Consider the following 24,493-nt stretch of genomic DNA (forward strand, 5'->3'; position numbering starts at 1 on the left):
GTGCTAGGACACGGGGGGGCAGTTTGAAACTAAAAGAGAGGAAAATTAGATTAGAAGTTAGGAGGAAATTCTTTACTCAAAGGGCAGTGAGGCCCTGGCACTGCTGCCCGGAGAGCTGTGGGTGCCCCATCTCTACAGGCCCTCAAGGCCGGGCTGGGTGGGCCCTGGGCAGCCTGAGCAGTTGGAGGGCAGCCAGCCCACGGCAGGGGTTGGGTGAGTGGGCTGTGAGGTCCCTTCCAACCCAACCAGCCTGTGATTTTATGAAGCTGGCCACCTCCAACGTCTCCAAGCACTAAACTCCAACAACAGATGCAGTGCACGATGCAATCTGCTGAAGTAATGGATGCTACTGAGAGTTGCTACAGCTTTTCAAATTAATTCAATTTCCTTTTTCTCCAACTTCTTATATTCAGAGAAGCATCTGTTAACACATTCAAAGGCCAGGCCTTCTCCTCATCTTGCAGCCAGTACTGGGCTTCTATATATTTCCTGCAGATTCATAGTGCTTCATCTTCTTTCCAGCTTCTCAGCCTTGAAGGAAAAAAACCAACACAGCACTGTTCATTGTACTCTGGATTATTAGCCCACTTTTGAGCAACATGCTTAGTGTTTGCTGCTTGTTGGTTTCTTTGTTAAATGATAGACAGGAAGCAGTAAAATCAAAAGTATCACTCCAACTGGAAGCAGGTCAGAAAGAATAGGAATTATGTATAGAGGAAGCACTACCAGTATGCAATACACCAACTGCAGTTATACAAGCTAACAGGCTGCCCACAAGCCATGTTCCAAAACACAAGCACCTCCTTTAGCTTAGGCCACTTGAACTAGACATAAATGGAAACACCCAAACGCCACACACTGCAGTAACATTGCACTATTACAGCCAGCCCAAAACAGCACATTCCCCTTTGGATATCTTATTCCAGGGTAGAAGGCAGAGGTATGGATCCTTTACAAGGACGGATTGGCTGTTGAAAATGTCATTTAAATGAAGTCGATAAAGGAAAACGCCAAACAGCTCTATTCACTTGAAGGATTGCAGAAGTACTAAAAATGATGCCTGACGTTGAAGTTTACTTCTTCACGTTGGAAAGTAGCTTAGAGTGAAATATCCATAGTGAAGAACTGCACCAGCACGCTCCTTAAAAGCAGCACTGGAAAGATGCACGCATTAGGCAAACAGGTTTCCACCTGGCTACATGTAGTCTTCCCACCTCCCAAGAGAAAATAAAACCCCACAGCCTAACCTCCCTCACTCAAAAGCATAGAAAACAAGAAAAAAAAAACAGGGGAACTGTTACTCATGAAAAGCACATGAGTCAGAATAAGAAACCTGATAAAGACATAGAATTCTAAGTGTTGGAAAAGGCCACTAAGATCATCTAGTCCAATGGTCAACTCATCACCACCCTGTCCACTAAACCACATCCCTAATTTGCCATAAGTAAGGCTGCGAAGGACGCAGCACAGATCTTCATCGGGTCAAAAAAGGTACACAGGAGTCAAAGAGAAACAAGCATTGAGGCTAGCAAATTGTAAAGATGTGACCATTTTCCAGAACTCCTTTTAAAGCAGCGCTGTGCCCACCAAAGCCCTCCAAGGAAGAAGAGCTGTAGAGCTGCAGTACAACTGATTTACAACAGCAGCTCTTCAAAAACAAACACAAAGCCGCACAGTAGCAGCTATTCATTCAGTGAAACAAGTTACTCTTGTCATCCTCAGCGTGCCTTAATGCTTCTTCTTTATTAACCTGTTCTCTGGGCACTTCAGTATTTCTTCTCAGCATCCCAGGACACGGTGTTTTTGCAGCACTTCCTGAATGGCACCCAGGATCCAGGATTGACTTGAGCACCAGTCAGTAAGCGCTCTTTCTTACAGCAGCTAAACGAATTGCCTAAGGATGGGAAAAACAATTGGGCAAAGCAAAGCAGTAACTCCAGACTGCTCAGGTAAAGCATGTTCATTTCAGCTGCCTGCTGGAGAAACCCTGGGCTGTAATTATCTTTCAGGTTTCCCATTACTTCATAAAGCCCTGGAGAAATCCCCGCTATCAAAACGATCAAGGCTGTAGCAAAAGGAAAATTCACTGTCACCTCTGTAAAAATTAAAAAATTTAAGTAGCTATATCCTTCAGGTCCCTGCAACAGCGTTCATAACCCTGCAATAAACAGAGACATACTCCTTTTTTGCACTAAGTCTTCCCTGCACTTAAGAGACAATTCATCTTTCCCAGCACTGCAACCAGCGTCTGCTGCCTTCTTTCCATTTCTGTCAGCTCCCACTCCTTCCTTCAAGGCAGTCGCTGTCTTCTGCCAATTTTTTTTTTCCCCTCTTCTCCCAGCAATTTCATCCCTCTCTACACATCTCACAGAGTGCAACTCCAACCAGCACCACCCAGGGCGCCGAGGCAACACCTGTACACTAACACTGGATTCCAGGAAAGGTGTAACTGCAGAGAGAGCAGACCTATTTGATGGTATATTCCTGAACTTTCCTTCAAAGAGAGGAATAAAAGAAACCAGAAAAACGTACCTCTCTTGCACTTGGCTTGCAAATCTGAAATATCTGAAACATCCATTTAATGGGAAAGGCACACAGAATGCAGAGCACAGCACTTCTTGCTGCTTCTGCTTACCCACCACAGCCTCCATCCACTGCCAGGGGAAGTCACACCACCACCCACCCTTCATTTTTCTGACTGCTAGCGGCAGATTTGGAAAGCACAGGGCAAAGCGGGGGCACAAAGTCCTTGTCCTGCCACTCCCTTACCTACAGCGTTTGGATTTCACACACACATCAGTATTGCTTTTACTCACCTCTATTACTCATACATTTCCTGCGTTACATCAGAAAAAAACACTAACAGAATAAAGCTTGGACACCCTTCTTGGATTTTTTCTTTTTTTAAATCAGAGAATCATAAAGGTTGGAAAATACCACTACGATGACCCAGTTCAAGCCCAGCCTACCCCCACCATGCCTAGTACCAATATCCTTGAGTGCCACATCTCCACATTCCTTGAACACCTCCAGGGACGGTGACCCCACCACCTCCCTGGGCAGCCTGAGCCAATGCCTCACCACTCTTTCTGAGAAGAAATGCTTCCTAATATCCAACCAGAACCTCCCTTGAATGTATACAGTTTAATAATGCTTAAGACAAATACTAGGCCATCTATATTCTGGGCAGTTACACAAACATTTTAATTTCTCCTCTATATTTAAACAAAAAGGCTTTCATTAGATTCAAGCATTTCAGTCCTCAGGAGGCTGCGTTAGGTTGCCGGGGCAGAAAACAAAGCAGACCACAGCATCGCTAATGCCCAAAACTTCCCAGCATAGCAGAGAGCTATGAGATGTGTCCAAATGCTTCCTGCAGGCAACCGGGCTGCTAAGCAAAAGGATTACCCATGCCACCTCCATGCCTGGTCTTCTACCCAAACTCCAGCAGGAGCTCATCTCCAAAGCATCTGAAGTCAAAACACTGCAGCTGCATTTTTCCAATCATACACATTTAAGAAATACACAGTTCACAGGAAAGGGAAAATAATCCTGCCTGCCTATCTTTCTTGAAGGCAATCAGGAGAAATGTGAGGCTCAACATACATCAGTGCTCACTGCTTTTTGCAGAGCTGGCTCCATTCAAGGTGTGCTGAAGTAGCTCAGGTACTCTGCACCAGGACACACGTGCTGCAAACGACGCAGAGATGCAGCAGCCTCGCTAACGATCTCTAAGGTATGAAGTTTATAGGGTTCATATAGCTCTTTATGGCTATTATTCGAAAAGGTCAGTTCAGATTCTGGGACTCTTGAAGAAAATGCTATCTAGTCTACATAAATGAGCAAATTATTCCAGTAAAAGCTAAAATCATTGGGAGGGAACAAAAAAAAACCACACAAGAGATGTGTAGAAATAAATAGCAAGGAAATGTGGTGACGTGTGTTGAAAAACACTGCAGCTCTGCTCTTGTCTTATCTGGAGGACGATCGCTGCAGCTAGCTGATCCAGTTCTCCAGCCCATGCTCCACAATCTCAAGATCGATCTCTCAGACATGCGCCGACAGCTGATGCTCACGTACCGGTGTCACCCAGGTGTCACCCAGCTCCCGTCTCTGCTGCCCAGTGACTCCTCAGTAACTGTATCCGTTTCTATGGCAAATGAACTGCGGGAATATTTCAACGAATTTTTGCCGATTTTCTGATTCAAATTTTGCTCCCTCTGGTGGAAGCAGTGAAAGAGCAAAGACTGCACTCTGAGCCAAGCTTCGCTCTCCTAGGACCACCCTCAGCTCACAACTAACTTAAATCTCTCCGATGTAAAGATAGGTGAGCTGGCACACCGAAAAGCAAGTGTCTTGTTCACAGGCCATCAGTAAGACGGTGCCTGAGCTGGAAACGGACTGCAGCCCGGCACGCTGCCTGCCAAGGCTTCCCCTCGCAGGAAGAAGCAAGCAGCAGGCACACCAGCATGACAGGAGCGTAGATGGGAAAACTAGAAGCCTAGGTGAGAGACAAGGCTGTAACAGAACACTGAGAGATGCGATCTCGATGCATTATGCAACAAACCCCTTCAGCAGCCAAGCCTTCCTGATAATTCCTGTTGCACTTCTCTAGCTGCAAGGGGAGGGAATGGCATAACTACTCCCATTCCCTCTCTTGTCAAACAAGACAGTGAGAGAATCGTGGGCAATTACATGCATTCACTCTTCATTAACTTTAAGGACCCAAGACACAGAGCTGTCAATAGGATGCTTCTTCCCTTGCTGAGCAGGAAGCCTGGCTGCTCCAAGAAGTGGGAAGATAGAGGTTTTTCACCCAAAGAGTGCATTTCTTTTTCCTATAACTATATACAAAAAAAAGTCTGCATGTTTGTCTTCCCAAACCTACAGAGACAGTCTTAGGTTACTGATCACACCAACCATCTTCCCCAGCATCTCAAGACTGAAAGCGACAAAGGAATTTAATGAAGGTGGAAGAAACAGCCCTCCACAAAACACATTTGGATTTCGAAGCAGGCACTTCACTTCAGTTGGTACAAGACAAAGGAAGAGCCAAAGAAAGGGTTAACACAGTGCCTAACTGTCACATAATAGCTTGTTTTGGGATAGTCCCAGAAGAGGAAAAACTAGCTCTCTTCCACTCCAGTAGCCAACTGATGGTCCAGTACCAAGAAGAAAGGTCATGAAGAGCAAACTGTTAAACAAGCAAAGCTCTCCTCGTGCAACACAGAGGAGAGGGAGGTTCAGGTTGGATATCAGGAAAAGGTTCTTCACCAGGGGTGGTCAGGCACTGAACAGGCTCCCCAAGGCAGCATTCATGACCCCAGTGCTCTCAGACACATGGTCTGATTTTTGGGCGGTCCTGTGTGGAGCCAGGAGTTGGACTCAGTGATCCTTCCCACTTGGGATATTCTATGGTTCTTCTTACAAGCACGCCTAGTGACTTTGGCAGAGCTGCCATCCTCCATCTTCACACTGCTCCCCAGCTAGCACACTGGGGGCTGGACAAGGTGATCTCCAGTGGCCCCTACCAACCCCTATGATTCTATAACAAACACTGCTTTCAAACAGATCTGTGCCTCTAGTTCTACCAAAAGCAGTCCAGCAGTAATCACTTTCTTACGCTCAATCCACACATAGATTTTTATCCAATTATTTACATCAAAATTGGAGATATCAGCTTCACCTGTAAGTGAAATTTCTACTTACATTCAGTGCCAAAAGGCAAGTTTCTTTCATCTGCGTGTTTGAACACCCAGTCAGCAGAGCAGCCCTGGCACATGCTGCCTGGACTCAGCCTCCCAGTTACACACCTTCGCCTCCAGTAAGATTGTATAGTGGGATAATTACAGAGAGTAATTGCTTAATCGTAAACCACAATATTTCAGATAAAAATATTAGCATCTACTTGTGGTAAAAAAACAACATACAGAAGTAGATAAACAAAACTTACTCTTGTTTATCCACTGGTTCTAACCGCTGGCACGGCATATCATTCGGAGTGCCTGCTTCATGCCCCTGCCTCACAGTGAGACCCACCGCAGCAGGACTTGGAATTAGAGGGCAGAAACAATGCACTGCTCAGGAGCTCTTCATTCATTCCTTTTTCCCAAGCACAGCTCCGTTTCCATACCCAGTATGCACACAGCATCACCACGCACCACACACAACCTCTGGGCGCGCTTCCTTTCTCTGCCCTCATGCTCTCTCCTCCACCACCTTTGCCTCGATGACACCGAACACATTCCCCATTCTTTCTGTGTTACACGCTATCAAGACATACCCTCAAAGTGACTGTTTACAAAACCCTAACCCCGAGCACTGCTTTTTGTTGCCTTTTTTGAATCAGTTAAAGGTGCATTCTTAGTGCAACATGATTTTGTAATTCTTCATACTGCATTCATAGTCGAAGCTCTCCCTACACAACTGGGCTGACACTGTGGCCCTCTGATATAGGAAAAAAACACGTATAGTTTTTTAAATGTTTATTGCAAAAATAATCTAAACCTTGTGTTTAGCCACCCTCCATTGTAATAATCCCCAAGAACTCACAGAGCCCAAGCAAAAACACCTTTATAGGAGCATCTGTTGCAACACATTCAGAACAGGGAAGTTCTACAGGTTTTGATAAGAAGTAACTTTATTATCACCAAAATGCCATATCAACAGCTCTTAAATTAAAACTAAAACACTAAGTTTATGACTACAGTTACAAGCAGGTGATTAGAGGATGGCAGCAACGTGCCACAAAAAGGTGACCACCTCTTATTCCACGCCCTATTTCCCAGTAAAGCCGTGGCACCAGCCCACGGCACGGAGCCATGCAGAGCCATACCCACAGGAGGCAGCACCAGCGGCGCTCAGCATCGGTCCCATCACAGCCAGCTCCACCGAAACCTGCCCACTTCTGGCAGCTTTTTGGAAGACATTCCCATACCACCTTCACCTACGGCTACCTCACCGCCCCACAACCACATGGAAGAAAGAAAAAGAGAAACAAGAGCAGAGAGCTCAGAAGTCAACGGACGCACTTCTTCCTCTGGGTTTCATTTCAAATCACTTTTCTACTTTTGAGGCGTACCCTGTGAAGACCAGGCACCAGCATCCCCGCTACGGGAGGACAGTCTGCTTCTCTTGATCCATCTCATTCACTTAGGCACTAATAGAAGCATTTCGCCCTTTAAGCACCCCTCACACGAAGTTCCCTAGTACCAGAAGATCCACAGAACTCACTCAGAAGTTACTTACGTACCTACAGACACACGAACATCCCGCAGACGGAGGAGGCCGACCCCGCTTCCCCAGCGGGCGCTCGGCACAACTCGGGCCCCGCAGCTCGGCCAGCCCTCCCGTCCCGACGCCGCGCACACCGCTCGGGGCCGCACCCCCGGGGCCGCCGCACATCCCCGCTCCGGAACTCGCGATGCGGCCGCAGCCCCCGCGCAGCGGAGCGACCCCGGGGGCGATGCCCGCGATTCGGCCGCGGCCTCGGCGCGCACCCTGCGGGGCGGGGACCGCGGCGGGCCCGCACCTGCCCCTCAGCGCGAGGCGGGCGGTCCCGGGGCGCCGGGGAACGAGGCGGCCCCGCTCCCCCCGCGTGCGCCCGGCGGGGCGGGCGGCGCCGCGGCAGCCTCACCTGGTCGACGGGCAGGCGCACGGCGTTGCTGAGGGGCTGCAGCAGCGTGGAGCCCGTGGTGCTGGTGGCCATGGCGTCTCGCCCGCGCCGGGAGAGCGGGCGGCGAGGCCGAAGGAACCGCTCCCTGCCGGGCGCCCGAGGAGGCGGCGGCGACGGCGGCAACAACGGCGGCGCGAAAAGCCCCGGCCCCGCACGGCGCCGTGACAACAAGGGGCCGGCGCGGCCCCGCCGCCGACTGACGGCGCCGGCGGCCAATCGGAGCGCGGCGTCACGGCGGAGTGACGGGTGGGCTCGCCCAATCCCCGCCCCTCGCCGCGGGGTGGGCGGGGTCTAGCTGCTCCGCGCTCGGCGGCCGCGGCCCGGCGCGGGGTGCGGGAGGGAAAGATGGAGCCCGGGGGGGCGGTGTGGAGTGTTGCGGGAGCGGGGCGGCGCGGGGATGGGCCGGCCCCGCCTGGGCCGCCCGGCGCTGAGGTGGGGCCGGGGCCTCGCGCAGGTAGTGCGAGGGGCCTGGAGCCTCGCCCTGCGGCCGTGAGGGGAAAGGGATGCGGGAGGGGCGCGGAGAGGGCGTTCAGGAATAGACGGGAGCACCTGGGAGGAAACGGCATCTTCCTCCCGGGGGCCGCGAGCAGCTGCGGGGCTGCGGGCGGGGCGGCGGCCCTCCGGAATGCGGCTCTGCTGAGCCAGGGCCGGGGTCGGCCCGGTGTCACAGGCCACATGCGGCTGAAGCTGGCAGGGCCCTCCGGGTTCATCGGGCCCGGCCCTGCTTCAGCAGGGACGCCCAGAGCAGGGTGCCAGCACCGCGTCCGGGGGCCTATGGAGGTCCCCGAGGAGGAGACCCCACAGCTCTGGGCTGCCTGTGCTCCACCACCTGCACTGCACAGAAGCGCTCCTGGTGTTCAGAGGGAACCTCCTGTGCTCCAGTTCGTGCCCATTGCCCTTTTTGTCCTGGCACTGGGCACCACGGACAGAGCCTGGCCCTGCTCTCTGTGCTCTCCCTTCAGGTGTCTCTGGACATCGAGGACGTGCCCCTGAGCCATCTGTTCCCCAGCCTGAGCAGTCCCAGCTCCCTCAGTCTCTTCCCATAGGAGAGGTGCTCCATCCCCATCGTAAAGAGTTCTCAACAAGTCTTCCAATTTCCTGACTTCAGGGAGGTCCATCTACCACGGCTGCAAGCCACAGTTTTTCCTTTATTAAGGGTCTGTTTCTTACATACACAAACCTGAAACAGTACAACCTTGAGTGCCTTTCCAGTAGGCTCAGGCTAGCAGTGGTTTCCCCAAAGAAAACGAGAAGTGATGTGGTGCCAACAGCAACAAAGCAGTGCATGGCACAGCTCTTCCTCCTGCCCAGTGAGCACTGTAACACAAAACAAAGTGAAATCCTCAGTGACTTGACGTGAGGACATGCAGCAAGCGGCCAGTGAGCCTGTGCAGTATGGTGAGTATTGAATGGTTCTGCTTTAATAACCTGCCCTGCTTTCATATTGGAGTCTTCCGTTGTGTCAGTGTTTTTCTTCTTATGAACTAAATTCTTACATTAATTGTTCTAAATGATGGAGAAGGAGCCTCCAATGGAACATACTGCTCTGAATCTATAACTGCTCGGCAATACTGAATCTCTTGGCAGAAAGCTGCAGGTTATTTCTTGAACTTTATTAAACATTTAAAATCTATATTTAATATACAATAAAATATACATAAATATAAATATGTATATTTAAAATATACAATGTTTTAAAATATTGTATATTTTATTTATTAATATTTTAAAATATTGTATATTTTGCCTGTAAATCATGCTAATCATGTAGCTTCCCCTAAGCACAAGAATTTCACCGTCATTTTAAGTACATGAAAAATGAAATGCTTTGTCCCAACAGTCTGGAAAAGCAGCTAGGTGAGTGATTTGCATACCCATTTAAGTTCACAATTAATGCTAATTGGTAGTAGCAGGAAAATGGAGGTAAGTGTAATTATCTGAAAACATCCGGTGCTTTTCTTACTGAGTTGAAGACCATGCTCTCCCCTTATGTTTTAGCTTGTAGTGTGGTCTTTTGTCTGCAGTTAAAGAGACTGGTTAATAGCTACAAATAAGTGGTTTTAATTAGTTTTCTTCACTGTGTGACAAGCAATTACAAGTGTAGCATCTGCAGCTTCAGAAGCAGTCGCACAATGTTTTTGTAAGTAAAGCAAATATCTGCTTTCAGAAAGGAAAAAAAAACAACACCCACACCTTTTCCCAATTAATTCTGAATTAGTCCTGTAAATATGAACCCCCAAATGTATATACATACATGTGAGTAAATTCATAGGAGTGCAGTGCCACTGGGCTCTGCAATAGGCAATACATATGGGTGTATAAAGACTAAGCTCATTTATCTGATTCAGTAAGTAGACATATCCCTACACACAAATCTTTGGAAGTCTTAATCTAAACATTCTCACACGAAACTGCAGAAGGACTGCTTTAGAGACTGCCCATAGCTAGTTCTGAAGCACAGTCTGGTCACAAGGAATGATTCTAAATAAATCCATAGAGGTGGTGTTACTGAGAGTTTCATGAAATATATGCAGCAAGTAATTGACCTGCTGAATGAAGCTCTTGGATTCAATTAACAAATTGACTGAGAACAAGCTGAAGCTCATACTATCATGGCTTAAGAAATCAGCTGGTTTTTCCAATGAGTTTCATTCTTTTTTCAATGCATACGCCGAGAAAATACAAGAATGCGTTTCACTGCATGATGCTAGCATGTTGGGAGTTCAGACCTGAAAAATGCATTTATTTATACAGTGAACTCTATTACCATTACAAATAGTTGACTGCTAAGGCATTAAGTTACATGATTGCATCTGTCCAAAGGTTCCACTGGAAAAACGCAATGTTTGGAGAAGATGTTCTTGTGTTGTTATTTAGGAAGGTGTCCGTTAGACAATGACAAATAAATGTGTCTTGAAAATAGTTAGAAAATATGGTCCCTTTCTAGTTATAGGGCAGATGGGTTACCTGAAAGAACAAAAAGGCTCCTGCCCCATAGAGCTTAAAATCCAGGTTTTCAATTGAAAGTGAGGCACACAAATGTTGGTTGGGAAGAAATTAACAAGAAAATAAGCAATTTGTGCTGTAGTTTACATTTGGTATCAGCTATAAATTGTATGCTGAGGGCTTTCACAGGCATTGCAATAAGACCAGGTCTTCTGCTGCCTTTTTTTTTTTTTAAGCATATTTCATTACACATTTTTAGACTTGTTGAGAACTTTCTCCCTCTGTGAAAAGACTGTGTTGTCTGTTGGACAGTGAGACATGGGCTGGTGAACAGCAGCATTCCACATTGCACTGACACACTGACAGCACAACGAGCCCTGAAAGTTACATATGGAGACCATTCATACGGCACCATAAAAAAGAAGGATGGAGAGTGATATGAAGAAGCTAGTGTACCCAGAGTAGGGAACCTATAGAAGTTGTTGGTCATGTAAATGGAACCATTTTCAATAAACATTGCTTACTTTCATGCTGTCGGAAATATTTGTATGTAATGAGCAAGAAGCAGTATTTCGAATCATAGAATCATGGAATGGTTTGGGTTGGAAGGGACCTTTAAGATCATCTGGTTCCAACGCCCTGCTATAGGCAGGGACACCTCCCTCTAGACCAGGTTGCTCACAGTCCCATCCAGCCTGGCCTTGAATGCTTCCAGGGAGGGGGCTTTCACAACCTCTCTGGGCAACCTGTTCCAGTGTCTCACCACCCTCACAGTAAGTAATTTCTTCTTAATATCTAGTCTAGTTTAAAACTATTTCCCCTTGTCCTGTCGCTACCTGCCCTTATAAAAAGTCCCTCCCCAGCTTTCCTGTAGCCCCCCCACACACACATTTCATGAGGAAATTCCACCAAGAGCTGTCAGCCAGAGCTCAGGAGGGAATGTGTTGGTTTAAGTAATCCCGGGTAGCAGCATGAACTACTTCTGGTGTTCTGCGATTAAGTTTCTATGGTTCCGTAAGTGCTCATAGTTTTGTATAAAGATGAGGTGAAAGGCATCTCTCAGCCCCTGAGAGTTCACTTGGTATGTCAGAATGCTGTAGCCTCGATGTAGCAGACATTTCCTGTAAACGTTGTTTAGCCAAATGACCATGGAACATATTGGGTTGTTTACAATACCAGTCTTACCACGTGGTACTAAACAATGAAGAACCAAAAGAGAAGATCTGCGGAGAGGATAGGAAGAGGCAGTGGGACAATGTTATCAGATGCACCTCACAGAGTACAGTTGTTATTCCTCTCTCTGCTCGGTAAGATAGTTCTGCGAACACATTCACAATCATCAGAAGATAGGAACAATTCTTAAAGCTCCTTTTAGCATAATAGATGAAGAAGAAAACAGGTTTTGGTATTAGCTCTAGAAGGATGATCCCTTTTCCAGAGTAAAGTCTTATTTTAGCTTCACCTCTCTGGCTTTGCTTAGGCTAAAATGGCTGAGACTTCATTCTAAAGAGAAAAATGTTTCTGCAGAAGCTAATGCCAATCAAACTGAATCAAAAATTCTGCTACTGAATTTTGCCATTTGTAGCTAGGTCTCACCATTCCTCCAATGCAGCCTTTTGCCATCCCTTCAGGTATTTCAAATATTCCAGCACAATAAGTTTCACATGCATCGACTGTTTACTAATCTAATGTAATCTCTAATTAGTCAGTTCTGCTACATCGGTAACTCAGTGCCCCGTGTGATTCCTGCTAATATTGGTAGGAATTCTTTAACAATGATACTGCTCATCATTAGGTCATGTAACATTTGTTTTTCTCTTAGTTATTAGGAAAAAAAAATGTAAATACTTTTTTATACTCATTCAGTTGCTAAAATCTCCCTTTAGCTCTCTTAGGGCATTTTGGGTTTAGATTTTGGATTTCTTCCTGTGTTTCAGTCCTACAGAGCAAAGAAGCCTCTCCACTTTTAAGGCAGCAATTTCTATCAAAAACAAACAAACAAGCATTTGGGCTAGCTTTCTTTCATCTACGTACTTAATTCTTCTCTCTTCTTAGTTCTGTGATGGGGAAATGCATTAGCATCACCTGGGAACTTAAACTCCAGTTCAGCTCAGCCCATGTTGCTTTTCAGTTATAATGTTAAGTCTGTTAGCAAAATTGAGCAGAGCTTGTAAAGGGGGATATGGAAAAGCTCACTAGACTTTTCAGCTGTACATAGCAGCTCTCTGGTACAGATCTTAGAAATGGTAATTTCCTGACTAAAGGAACTTGCATGACAAGGACAAAACAACTGACTTGAGCAGCAAGACGTTGCTCCAATAAATGAGCCACCTTTTTAAATCAAGTTCTATTCATGAAATAATTTATGGGAAAACAATACAAACTGACACTGCAGTGTTTTAGCTTTAATAACTGAAGTGCAAGTGGGGTATTGTTGTCACTGATGATTGAAAAGTTTGGGTGTTAGAGGCTCTTTTTCAGAACTGAAATAAAGGCAATGAGCTTCAAAGATAAATTATGAGTTGAAAAATTGTTGTTTTGAGCTTAATTAAGTGTGTATCAGACTGTGAGACTTGAGGTAGATGGAAGGGGAATCTACTTGTCAGTTTATAAAACAGTACTCAAGAATTGACAAGGTTACTTTTTTACTGACATAACTTTTTAAAAATCATTTTAAATGCTTTTGAATAAATGTACAGTTGATAAATCATTTAGTTTCCTGTTAAATTGCAACAGCACCATGGAAATAACAGCTTTTAACAAGATTCTCAGGTTTCTGTGCTGTCTCCTTGCTGAAAGGGGAAACCTGACTTTTCTTGATATCTGATGTTACAGGTTCTCAAACTGATCCTTGCCACGCAGAGAGTTCAGTTCCCAGGGTCCCTCCCACTTGCCCTAGGTGAGCGCGGTAAGATAGGACTAAGACTCTTCTTTGTTTGGATTAATTCTTTCTGAAAGCATAGCACACCTTGTTCTTGCCAGAGTTGCTTAAGATTTGCTTTTAATTCCAAGATAATGTTGGAGAGTAAGATGAGTTTATTCTAAGAGAAGAGGTTGAAGTGTAGGAGGGGGTGCAAAGTACGTAATACAAATGCAGTTTAAAATGATGCTTACCAAATAAGCTTTCCTTTCAGTTGCTTCATGTTCAGAGTTAAGACAGAGAAAGGGAGAACTGTGGAATTTTCTTTTTCTGTCTCCTAGGACCAGCTTGCCCTGAATAGCATTCTAAGACAATGTGGGCATTGCCACTCAGATCAGGATGGTTCTTTCTGTTCTGAACAACATTCATGTCCAGTCCTGATTATAATTCTGTTTGCTAAGAAGTAGGATCTTTTCCTTGAGGTGTTTCTGAAGTTAGTCCTTACGTGTTCACTTGAGTTTAAATTTCCCTTACTTTTGGAAGATTTTTGTCATAAGATCTTCAGGGTCTGTTCATGTTACTGGTCTTATTGCCTGCCATTCATTTTACATTCTGTATAACAGTTGCACCTACTAACAGGATAGGTTTATTCCTGTAACACATAATGCAACACATTATCAGTGTCTCCTCTACGCACAGCTTTAAAGCTCTTGCTCTGAAAATTCCTCCCTTACTGCTTCTGACTCTGACACAGGAGACAGCATAGCTTGAGGTACTTCCTCACTGCCAGCCATTAAGTCACGTCATACTGTATAGCAGACAGAACTGGTGGTGTGTGCAGAAATAGGGCTGTCAGCTGAAGAATGGAAAGGAGGTACAGGGGATGCCACCGCCTGCAACAGCCCAGCACAATTAAACTTGTCACTGAGTCAGAGCCCAAATGTTTCTGCATTTGTTCCAGGACCCACCTGTTTTTCTCTTCCTTTCTCTGGCTTCAGTCATCAAGAAATTGTTGCCTTATGTCCTATGGGGAAGCCTTCACTTTTCAGAGCAGCAGGATGGGAATTTTTCTCGGGTTGCAGACCTGAGAAGAAGCGGCCCTGGAGCCCTGCCCCAGCCAGCCACTGAGCATGAAGATACTTCACTGAGGCTTAACTTTGCTAGTTGCATCTGGATGTCCCATCTGGTAAGTGGCCCTCTGCAAGCATCTGGGTCTTGTCCAACACATATCTGTGAGAAGTAGTTTTAATAATATAGTTCCCTCCACAACACACACAAAAGCCTAATGAGTAACAGTGTGGGCACAGTAGCCAAAGATGCATGCTAGTATTCAAGTTTTTGAGAGCTACTTCAAGTCATACACAAACTCAGATATATGTTCTCTCTCCATGATTCCCATAACTGATGTTTGTAGTGACAGTAAATTTAACCTGTTTCTAAAATATATCGTACTTGCGGGGCATATTTGAAATAGAGCCATGAAAGTGTAAGTAGCCTGAATGAAGAGGCAATGTGTTCCATCTCTTGTTTTAAGCTGGTAGCAGCTACCTTTGTATGAAAAGTGAGACGTATGTCTGTGTATAACAAAAACAGTTCATAACTCCAGCTTGCTCTGCATCATTTCGTAACATTTTGTCTACATAGCTTTCATGTGGTGAGCAAATCTGCCTGACACGTTACTTCTTGATTTACTTCATCCTGCTCTTAACTTTGACATTTTTATTTAGCTTTATGATTGCGTTTGCCTTTAATAAGGAGTATGAGCACTAAAGATTTCATAGCAATGCTGGCTCTGTCTCCTCCTCCTGTTTAAATACAAAGTACAATTACAACATTGAGAAAACAATGAAGAGCTTAACTGTTCTTAGATTCCATTTGAAAGTACCATACTATAATGAAAATCCATGAGAAAAATGTAGAACAGCCAAAAAATTTAGAAACACATCATTACTCTGAAACTCATCACCAGAAAGTAACAGCCATGCTAAAGGTACCAAAGTATCAGCAACAGTAGACAGAATTTACAATTACAAGAGATATAAATCTTTAAGCTCTGGCCTTTTAGTTCTTAATCTCAGTCATGGTTAGCTGTTCTGTGGAAGAAACGTGCACGCATGTTATGTAGTTCGCTTTTCAGATTTTTTGCACTTTTTATGAACTTCTTAGCTACCATCAGAGAGGATGTGAGAGCACCGATCTGATTCCCAGGCACAGTGAAGTCGCTTCATCTCTTCCTAACTGTACCCATTTCTGTTACAGAGTTACTCTGACACAGTGAAGAAATACTGACTTTGAGATCCTGCAGTTCATAATGTTACAGAGGACTCCTGAAGCTGAATGCAGCACTATTCCTGTAACACTCCAGTGGGGCGAATGCTATGAATCGTATGATTGATGGTTCTGGGGGCTGCACTCCCTGCTGCTTTAAACAGGAAGCTCTTCTAGGATCATTTCAGCTCAGCAAACGAGGCCACTTCCTTAGCAATACAATAACAGGAATTTGATCAGAAACTTCAAAATTCAGTTCTAGAAGGCACGAAGGTGATTGCTTTCATTCTTGCATTATCTCCAGTTACTAGTTACAAAAGTTGTGCTTGTTGTTTAAAAAAATAGGTTTTTCACATGGACAAATCTGGCTCTTTTATGATTGTTAAAATATTATTCTATTTTTGTAAGAGTTTTCCTTTTTTTTTTTTTTTTTTTTTTTTTTTTTGCCTAGGCCAGATTTACATTACCAATATAATATATGATTCTTCAGGAAATACTTCTAAGAGCTTTTCTTATCCGTATGTGATTCACCAAGAGAACAGGCGATTTAGACACACATTGTTCAGGCGCATGTGGCTCAAGAGGTAAGCCTCAGCCCTACCTGCTTTCATTTGCTGACGTCTATACAGATACAAGAAGTTTTACAGCTAACTATAATGAAATTCTTTATACTGCGGAACTAAATTATTAGCCTTGTTTTTTTCTGGTAAGATTTGCTTTTGGGAATGCTAGGCCAGGGATGTCAGTGAGAAAGTCTGGAGCTCTGAAGACTTAACCTCGGCAGAGGATAATCGAGTTAGGAAATAAATAAGCAAATAAAACCTACACGAGTCCGTAGGACCTGGTGGGATTCACCCATTTCTGAAGGACTACTCTTAATTATATATGAAAGGTCACAGTGATTGGAGAAAGTTCCTGGGATGTGTAAGAAAGTAAATGCTACCTCTGTTCTTCAGGAGGGCAAGAAGAATGCAGTGAACTACAGTCCTGCCAGCTTCATCTTGGTCCCTGGAAAGGTGACAGAGCAAATCTTCCAGGCTACAGGGGCCAGTGCTGTTTGACTTTGTCATTAAGGACCCAGGTAATGAGACAGAGCACACCCTCAGCAAGCCTGAAAATGGTACAAAGTTGGGAGGAGTGGCTGATAGACCAGGTGAGTGTGCTGCCATTCAGAGGAACCTTGGCAGGCTGGGGAAATGGACAGACGGAAAACTCATGAAGGGAAATGCTGAGTCCTCCACCTGGGCAGGAACAGCCAGGTACACAGTACACACTGAAGGCTGGAAAACAGCTTTGCAGAAAAGGACCTGGGAACAAAAAGTTGGCCATGAGCCAGCAATGTGCACTTACAGCAAGGAAGACCAACAACATCCTGGGCATTGCCAGCAGGTCAAGGGCAGGAAATCATCTCATCTAGTGAGTGCTGTGTCCAGTTTTGGGCTCCCCAGCACTAGAGAGGCATGTGCATAATGGAGCAAGTTCTGTGAGAGAAAGGTGACACAAGATTGGAGCATGTGTCATACAAGGAGAGGCAGAGACAGCTGGAATTGTTTAGCTGGGAGAGATTGTATCTGTATGTGTAAATACCAAAAGGAAGGTAGTAAAAGAACCAGCAGAACCAGCATCTTTTCAGTGCTGTCCAGTCAGAGGACAAGAGGCAAAGGGACAAATTGAAGGACAGGAAATTCCACTTACATATAAGGAATACCCTTTTTACAGTGAGGGTAGCCAAACACTGAAGCATGTTTCCCAGAGGGGTTGAGGAGTCTTCTGCCTTGGGGGTCCTCAGAATCCATCTGGACAAGGCACTGAGCAACCTTCTGTGTTTGTCACAGGTTTGAGCAGGGTGCAGGCTGAGCTAGACAGTCTGATGGTGTCCCTTCTAGCTTCAGCTATTGCTATTCCGTGGTTCTATCAAATTAGGGCAGCCAGAAAGGTTTCAGATAAATGTTGTCCTTCAGGAGTGGAGCCCATCAGCCCAGGCAGCCAGGCACAGCCTCAAGTTACATTGTTGCCCAGGAGTTTCTTGTCACGAATACAGGATTTGTGCATACCAGAAGTGAAATAAACGAAAACAGGCAAAGGCTTGAAGAGCAGACTTCAACAGTTCCCTTTGGCACTCTACTCTAAAACACAAGTAGATGACCTCCAAATTCGAATTTCCAAGTGAAAAGCGACCTTTGACTGAAAAAGTCATGTAAAATCCTTCTAAATTGCTGTTGAAGTCTGTTCATTCTGGGACCCTGCTGGGAAACAGTATGATTCAACCATGCACAGAGTTGTATTGTTAATATATTTGAAGAAAATGATTAAACTGCTTACTCCAAGTAATAGCTAATTGTGGTTTTTATGTATATGCGCAACAATATCATTAGATAAAGGGGAAATACATGGAGATGCCACTCTTTTACGGAATCTTTTTTCAGAAGTTAACTTATACTTTCAGGCCTTTGGAATTGTATGGCCTGGTGCCACATCTTGGATAGTGCTATGGATAGTGCTCAAGTAAGCTACTCCTTTTCTTGCCATGAAAAAAGAGCAGGTTTTTTCTAGCTGTGGTTACACCTACTCTGGATTAAATTCTCTCTCTCTTTTTTTTTCTTGCCCTTCATTTCCCCTCTCATCCCCTTGTGGGTCATGGCACAGCATGTACCTAGAGGCATACTGCACTTAAGCTTTAGGTTTTCTCTTGGATGAGAGATCCTGGAGCCTTTCTCCCCCTGTATGTTCTTCAGCAGTTCAGACTTTTCTCTTGGGTCTGAAAGGTAATGTGTGCAGGCCTTAACAGAGATTCAGCAGTTTCCCTACTTCATCTTGTTAGGCTCCAGTTGTCTCTTTTTGGCCAATGTGAACTAGTCTGTCCAGAACAATTGCAAACGCTCTCTCTTTCCTCTTCAGTAACAACGGATGGGTTCTTGTATGGCTGAGAAAGAAGGTGAAGGCTGGACCTGTATTCCTCAGCCATGTGCTTCCTTGATGACCTTTCTTCAAACTGAAGAAAGAAGAGGACTAACAGGGTCTCCAGCACGAAGGTTCTACATAGAGAATAAAAAGACGTTCTAAAATTTTAGTCTAAAAGGAGAGAAAAGCCATGAAAATCAGTTAAATTATTGAGTCTTGGCAAAGGTACACGAGTTTAGAAGAAGTAAATCTGCAGCATGTAAGATAAAAAAAAATATTCACTACTTCAGTCTTTGAAATCCATAACTATTTATGTCATGTACACAAAGCCTCCCATAGATTATTAAAAAACCTGTCACAATCTCATATATTAAATTTTGCAGCTTTATACATTAGATGCATATGCATGTGTTTTATACCTGACAAGAAAAAGCCTGTTGACAGATATGCTTGTTTTGAAGGGATTATATGGTGTATGCTCTTTAATTGCATAATTCTCATATTTGCTTTTGTACACACTTTGGTCTGTCTGACAAGTTGAGAAGTGCTCTTTCTTTTTTTTATGCCATGCTGCCTTCTGGAACTTATCCCAGGTCATAATACCCACGTGCATGCTGTGCTGCTTGGAACTTTAGGCTATGCTATCCGGGTGGAGCAGTGTATGTTTCCTCCAGGATCCAGTAAAACAGCCCATTTCCCTTTGGGAAAGAGTAGTTTGCTTTCTTTATTAGCCCAAAGCTAGGGACTATTTAAATCCTCCAAAAACCTGCACGTTGTTAATCTAGCACAACACTCAGCCTTTTGTGCATACTGCTGTGTGGAGAAAAAGGGAAAAAAGCAGAAAAAAAAAAAGCATGGATTTTCTCTATGCCTGCAAGCCATGTATTCTTACTGGGGAACAATGCACAGGCACACTCTACAAGGACGCTACAGCGCTAAGCAGGAGATAAAGCAGGAAGAGAGGATGCAGTACAGATATGGAGGATATAATACATAGCTACCTGGTGGGTTTTTCAGAGGAGGATAACTATCATTGCCTACATTGTTCATATTTTCTCTGCGGAGAGAACAATACCAATGAACTTGCCTTGAATCTCCAATGTCTTAGTCAGGAAATGGCAGAGACTGGCTACCCCAGCTTGGTGTCTGGTGCTGGTTAGACCCTATAGATACACACCATGTTACAAGGAACACATCTGAAGGATTAGCTAGCTTTTCTCAATGGTCTACAAGGGAGTGGAATACAACTATCCACTTGATTTCACCATTTGAAATGGTAACCTCAAAAAAATTATTGCTTTGTCCTGCAAGATTAAGAGAGTGCTGGGAAACATTCATGAACACCTATTTGGGTAAAGGCTCCACTTCACCGTGTTCTGAAACAAATGAGCAGCCCCGGGATAGCTGAAACCTATCACTGGTTTCACTGTCTATCACAATTTATGGGCAACTGAGCCTGTCATCTCCTGACAGAGCCTGAAAGTATCCTCAAACAGTACAGGATAAACCAAACATTTTATTCTTAGTAGCTTAAAGGCAGCAGAGTTCTACAGCCGTAAAGCAATCACACAAGCAACGTTGATCTCAGCCAAGAGAAGCTAGTGAAATTAATGTCAAACATGTTTGACTCCCTGCTCTTTACAGCAACTTTAAGTGATTGCCTACAACCATGTATGGTGTCAAGTTGCAAAATACCTTGCTACACACTGTCTTCATTTTCCACAGACCTCATGGTGTGTATTTGCTTAAGTTTCTAGTGTCTTGTGCTGTTCTTCTGCCTGGGGTATTTTGTCACAGGTTTGTTTTTGGGCTTCATTGGGCAAGCTTTTAATTGCTATGGGGCACTATCCGACATGTTTAAACAGAGAACCATACTAAATTCATGAAGTGTACAAGAAAATACTTAAGGAGCCCTGTAAGGTTGCTAAGGAAATGTAAAAGGTCTGTTAAACTGTGGGAGTGTGTGCAAAGTGGCCAAAACTCAGATTTCTGAGATGCTCACTCTAGGGCATGACTTCTGATTTCTTCTGCATTTGAGGGTTGTCTTTTCCCCAACGCTTCTTTTTTATTTAACATGGACAACAGAGTTTGCCTGACCACAACGTGAGACCACGCATGCATCTTGTAAAATGCTTGGTTTTGGCTTTTTCATTCTCTGGGAAGCAAGAAACAACGCACCAAATAGTCGGAGGAGTTTTGGATGCCTGCCTCCAAACCTGGAGGACAGCTCATGAGACAACGATCCTGTGTCCTTGCATCCATAGCAGCTGCCTAGCCGGTTAGGTGTCTTAGATATCCCTGAGTGGGGAAAAGGGGAAATCAGCATGGCCTGAGCATTCTCTCAGTCTGTGTAAAGCATTTAAAAGCCTTCCGAACACATATTCCATAAGTGAAAGGAGAAATGTTCTCAATTACTCAGCAGTCTGAACACAAATCACGCTATTAATTGACCAAACCCATTGCCTAACATGCTTTCTCCCTTCAATGCTGGCCGCTGTTACTCCATAGCCAACAGGATGGATCTGGAGGAGCACTGATCAGTTGCTGCTTTTTGAGTGACACATGCTGAGCAGCCCTTCCACAAGCACTGCTTATCTGCCACAGCAGAGGGAGAAGAAGCGAATGGTTTGCGGTTTATCACCACGAGTTTCCATGATTTAGCTCTAAAAACTGTGAATGCTCAAAGGAACTCTTGCCAAAAAGCATTGGCTGCTGCACTGCCTGGGACAGCTTCCACATAAAACAGACACACAGATCTTTGGTGACTTTTAACTTTAGCAAATGCCATCCACTAAGGACGGCTCGCAGCTGAAAAGCTAAATCACAACTTAACTTTGGTAAAACTTTTCCTCAGGCTAATTCACCAACACTGTGCTTATGCAGATTATTACCAGCAAAGCACAAGTTGCAGTATCTCCCCACGCTACACTCTTCACACAGCGGACAAACTCCGTATGAAAACAGATATCGTTGGCATAAATGAACCCACCAAGAGAAAGTAGTTTAAGCAGATGGTTGTGCTGAAATTTTTGTGGCACTGGTGCTGGTTACATGATTTTGGGTCTGGCTCTCAACACAGGGCTGGAGAAGCTGCTCTGTGCTCTTGTGGCTTCTGAAAGAGCAGATCCATTAAAGAAGTCCCACTGTGAAGAAATTGATCCACAGGTATCCAAAGCAGTTTATTTAAGGAAAAAAATATCTGGCCAGATATAGTTTCTTTTGCAGGTCTTCGCCACAGCTGGCTGAAGGCAGCAGTCAGAGAAGTAATGCAGCACAAGCCATCAGCTGCTTCTAACAATTACTCTCCATCTGAGCTGACCACACTCTGTGACCATGACAAAAACAGCTTTGTTTTGTTAGTTCAATATGCACACACTTGCATGTATGAAAACATTTTAACCTTTGTGTGGCAATTGTTGTGATGTGTTTCATTAAATAGTTTTTTTAAAGTCCCTATGGCAATAGTAGGAGATGTAATTGCTCACTTTATGTCTATAAAACCACCTCTGGCTTGCAGCCATCCAGGCGAGCAGCAGGCATGCACTCATTACTTGGTTTCTTCCATAGATCAAAGCCAGCCAGCCCGTAAGTAAGACAAGATCCTTCCTCACTGCGAGGCTCCCTGTAGCCATCTATCCGGAAATCACTTCCAACTGCACGGAAATTTCCCTCAAACAGTAACAAAGGTGTCAATCAGCACTTGCTGCCTTGGGGGTCTCTTTCAGGACAGACAGGGATCTCTCTCAATCCACCAGGAACTTGGATGATTCTCCTAACCCTGGGGAATGGTTTGTCGAGGAGGTTACTCCTGGCAAGTGTTGTGACACCTGGACATGACTGTCTCTCCATAACTCTTCATGGCATGCTCTTCTACTCTTTTCCCTATTTTCTCCTCTGAAAATGTGACTGGTGAAAATGATAGGATCATGGAAAGCTCTATGCTCAAGGCAATGTAAGCGCTTTACCAGACTCTGCATAGCAAGGGCTTGAAACCTGGGCACATCCAGGCTTGGTTCAGGCCCTTCAGTCAGTCCAGGCCTTCAGGAAGCCAATCACACAACTGCTGTGCTCACTGGGGGCAGTGAGCAGCCTGCCTCCACATGGCACCATGCAACGTGCTCAATATGCCAGCTGAAGTCACAGGGCCTCGTGTCCCTGTCAGGATATGGCTCTTCCTCCCCACCAGCTGTATAAGGGAGTGTGGGTGGTTTGGGCCAGAGAGAGCCGTGAAATATCTCTGTGTAATATAGTAGGGTGGGAAGCTTGTCCAAAAGGCACAGAGTAGGGTATGGTGAGTGAAGGATGAACATGTTTAAATCCCAGCAGCTTCTGGTTTTGCTGCAGCCATGGTGTAAATTAGCAGGATAAGTGCAGGAGCAGCTGAAGCAGGTGTACAAGCGCAACCTGATCCGGGCTTGCAGAGTCAGGCTGCCCACACACCAGAGATCAAATGTAGGGATGCAGAGGGCTGGTTCTCAGATAGCCTGGGGAGAAGCACGGGCATGAGCTCACGGCCAGGCCCAACCGAGTGGGCAGCTATCCCTATCGGCAGTGTGAAGCCACAGGATAGCTTGGGTCTGCAACGCCGGCAGGCAAATTTGTAACTTCAAACCCTTCTGGGTGGCCTTGCCATTGCCAGGCCTGCCCCAGCTTTTCTTGTCATGGCCAAAGATCTGTTTTACTTGTTTCTTTCATTGACCAGGTGTCTATTTCTCTTTCGTTTATCTTTGCGTGGTACCACAATTGTTTCATGCAGATAGCAGAAACAAGCATTTGTTGCAGATAGGGAGAGAGGTTTGTAACACTTGCAAGGTGATGTTGTGAGGAGCAGGGCTGCCAGGATGGCATTGAGAAGCGGAGATGTGGGATGCAGTGGAGAGGAGCGCAGGCGCAGGAAGACAAGAGATGGGCACAGGCTACCACTGGAAATCCCACAGCTATAAACAGCTCCATCGTGGTCAGCTAAAGAAGCCTGCCTGCCTGGGGCTGGGCAAGACTGGCTTTAGAGATAACAAAGAGGACAAAGAAATAGAAAATTGCACCACATATCATAAATCCAGATGTCACCTGGACCAGAAAACCAATTAACAAAGACAAAGGTGTGTGAATACGTTAGCAAACAAATATGTCAGCATGAACCCACTGGCCTTAGGACCCAGAAGAGCAGTGGAAGGGAGAGTGTGATGCCAGGAATACGGGTAGAAACTAAGAAGTGTGTGTGTTACAATTTCATTTGTATTATTGCTATATTTAAGTATCATACCTGTGTTGTTACTATTTGCTTTTCTGTAACAGGTAGACTAATCTAGATCTAGATCTAAACTAACGATGATTCCCAAATGAAAGTGGGAAAAGTTGAATTATACTAATAATAAACACTTGCCTTTGCTTATAAATATATAGGATATGCTGCTTCTTTTCCCATAAGCAAAGTTTTGAACATAACAAAACTTAACACAGGCTTTCTTGATTTGAATAGTTCTAGGAAGTCTCAGGAAGAGCGGCGTTACACTGAGCGGAGGCTTTGCAGAGTAGACCGGGTGCCTTGTCAAGGTGCTGGTGAGAGAGCAGCTCAGCAAATGCATGACAGAAAAACCTACATCATCCTGATTCATCACAAGATTACTCAGGAGTTCAGATTTTAATGCTAGTTAGTGCTTAAAGATAAACAATAGCGATTACTACTGATTGCAGGTATACATCTTTTCTTACCCAGTAAGTGCATAGCACTTTACAAATATTGACGGAATCAGTCTTGCAGTGCCAAGAAAACTTGAGCAAGCATAGATTTCGGCACTCCGTGTGAAACAAGTCTGGTAACACATGTAATATAAGCATGTAAT

General features: G+C 44.9%; 1 protein-coding gene and 1 long non-coding RNA gene across 2 annotated transcripts in view; one reads left to right on the forward strand and one right to left on the reverse strand.

The window, feature by feature from the left end:
• MBOAT2 (membrane bound O-acyltransferase domain containing 2) overlaps positions 1–7,855 on the reverse strand; it is a 94,760-nt gene extending 86,905 nt beyond the window's left edge. The window contains exon 1 of the mRNA XM_021391406.1: positions 7,637–7,855. Coding sequence (XP_021247081.1) covers positions 7,637–7,708 — 72 coding nt within the window. The 5' untranslated portion in view covers positions 7,709–7,855. The remainder of the gene's footprint in view (positions 1–7,636) is intronic.
• LOC110395719 lies at positions 11,424–18,625 on the forward strand. The gene is made up of 5 exons (XR_002436586.1): positions 11,424–13,520; positions 14,480–14,667; positions 15,741–16,022; positions 16,201–16,333; positions 16,706–18,625. It is a non-coding gene; the product is annotated as an uncharacterized LOC110395719 (long non-coding RNA).

This window comes from Numida meleagris, chromosome 3, assembly GCF_002078875.1.
Source record: "Numida meleagris isolate 19003 breed g44 Domestic line chromosome 3, NumMel1.0, whole genome shotgun sequence".
NCBI classification, from domain to species: domain Eukaryota; kingdom Metazoa; phylum Chordata; class Aves; order Galliformes; family Numididae; genus Numida; species Numida meleagris.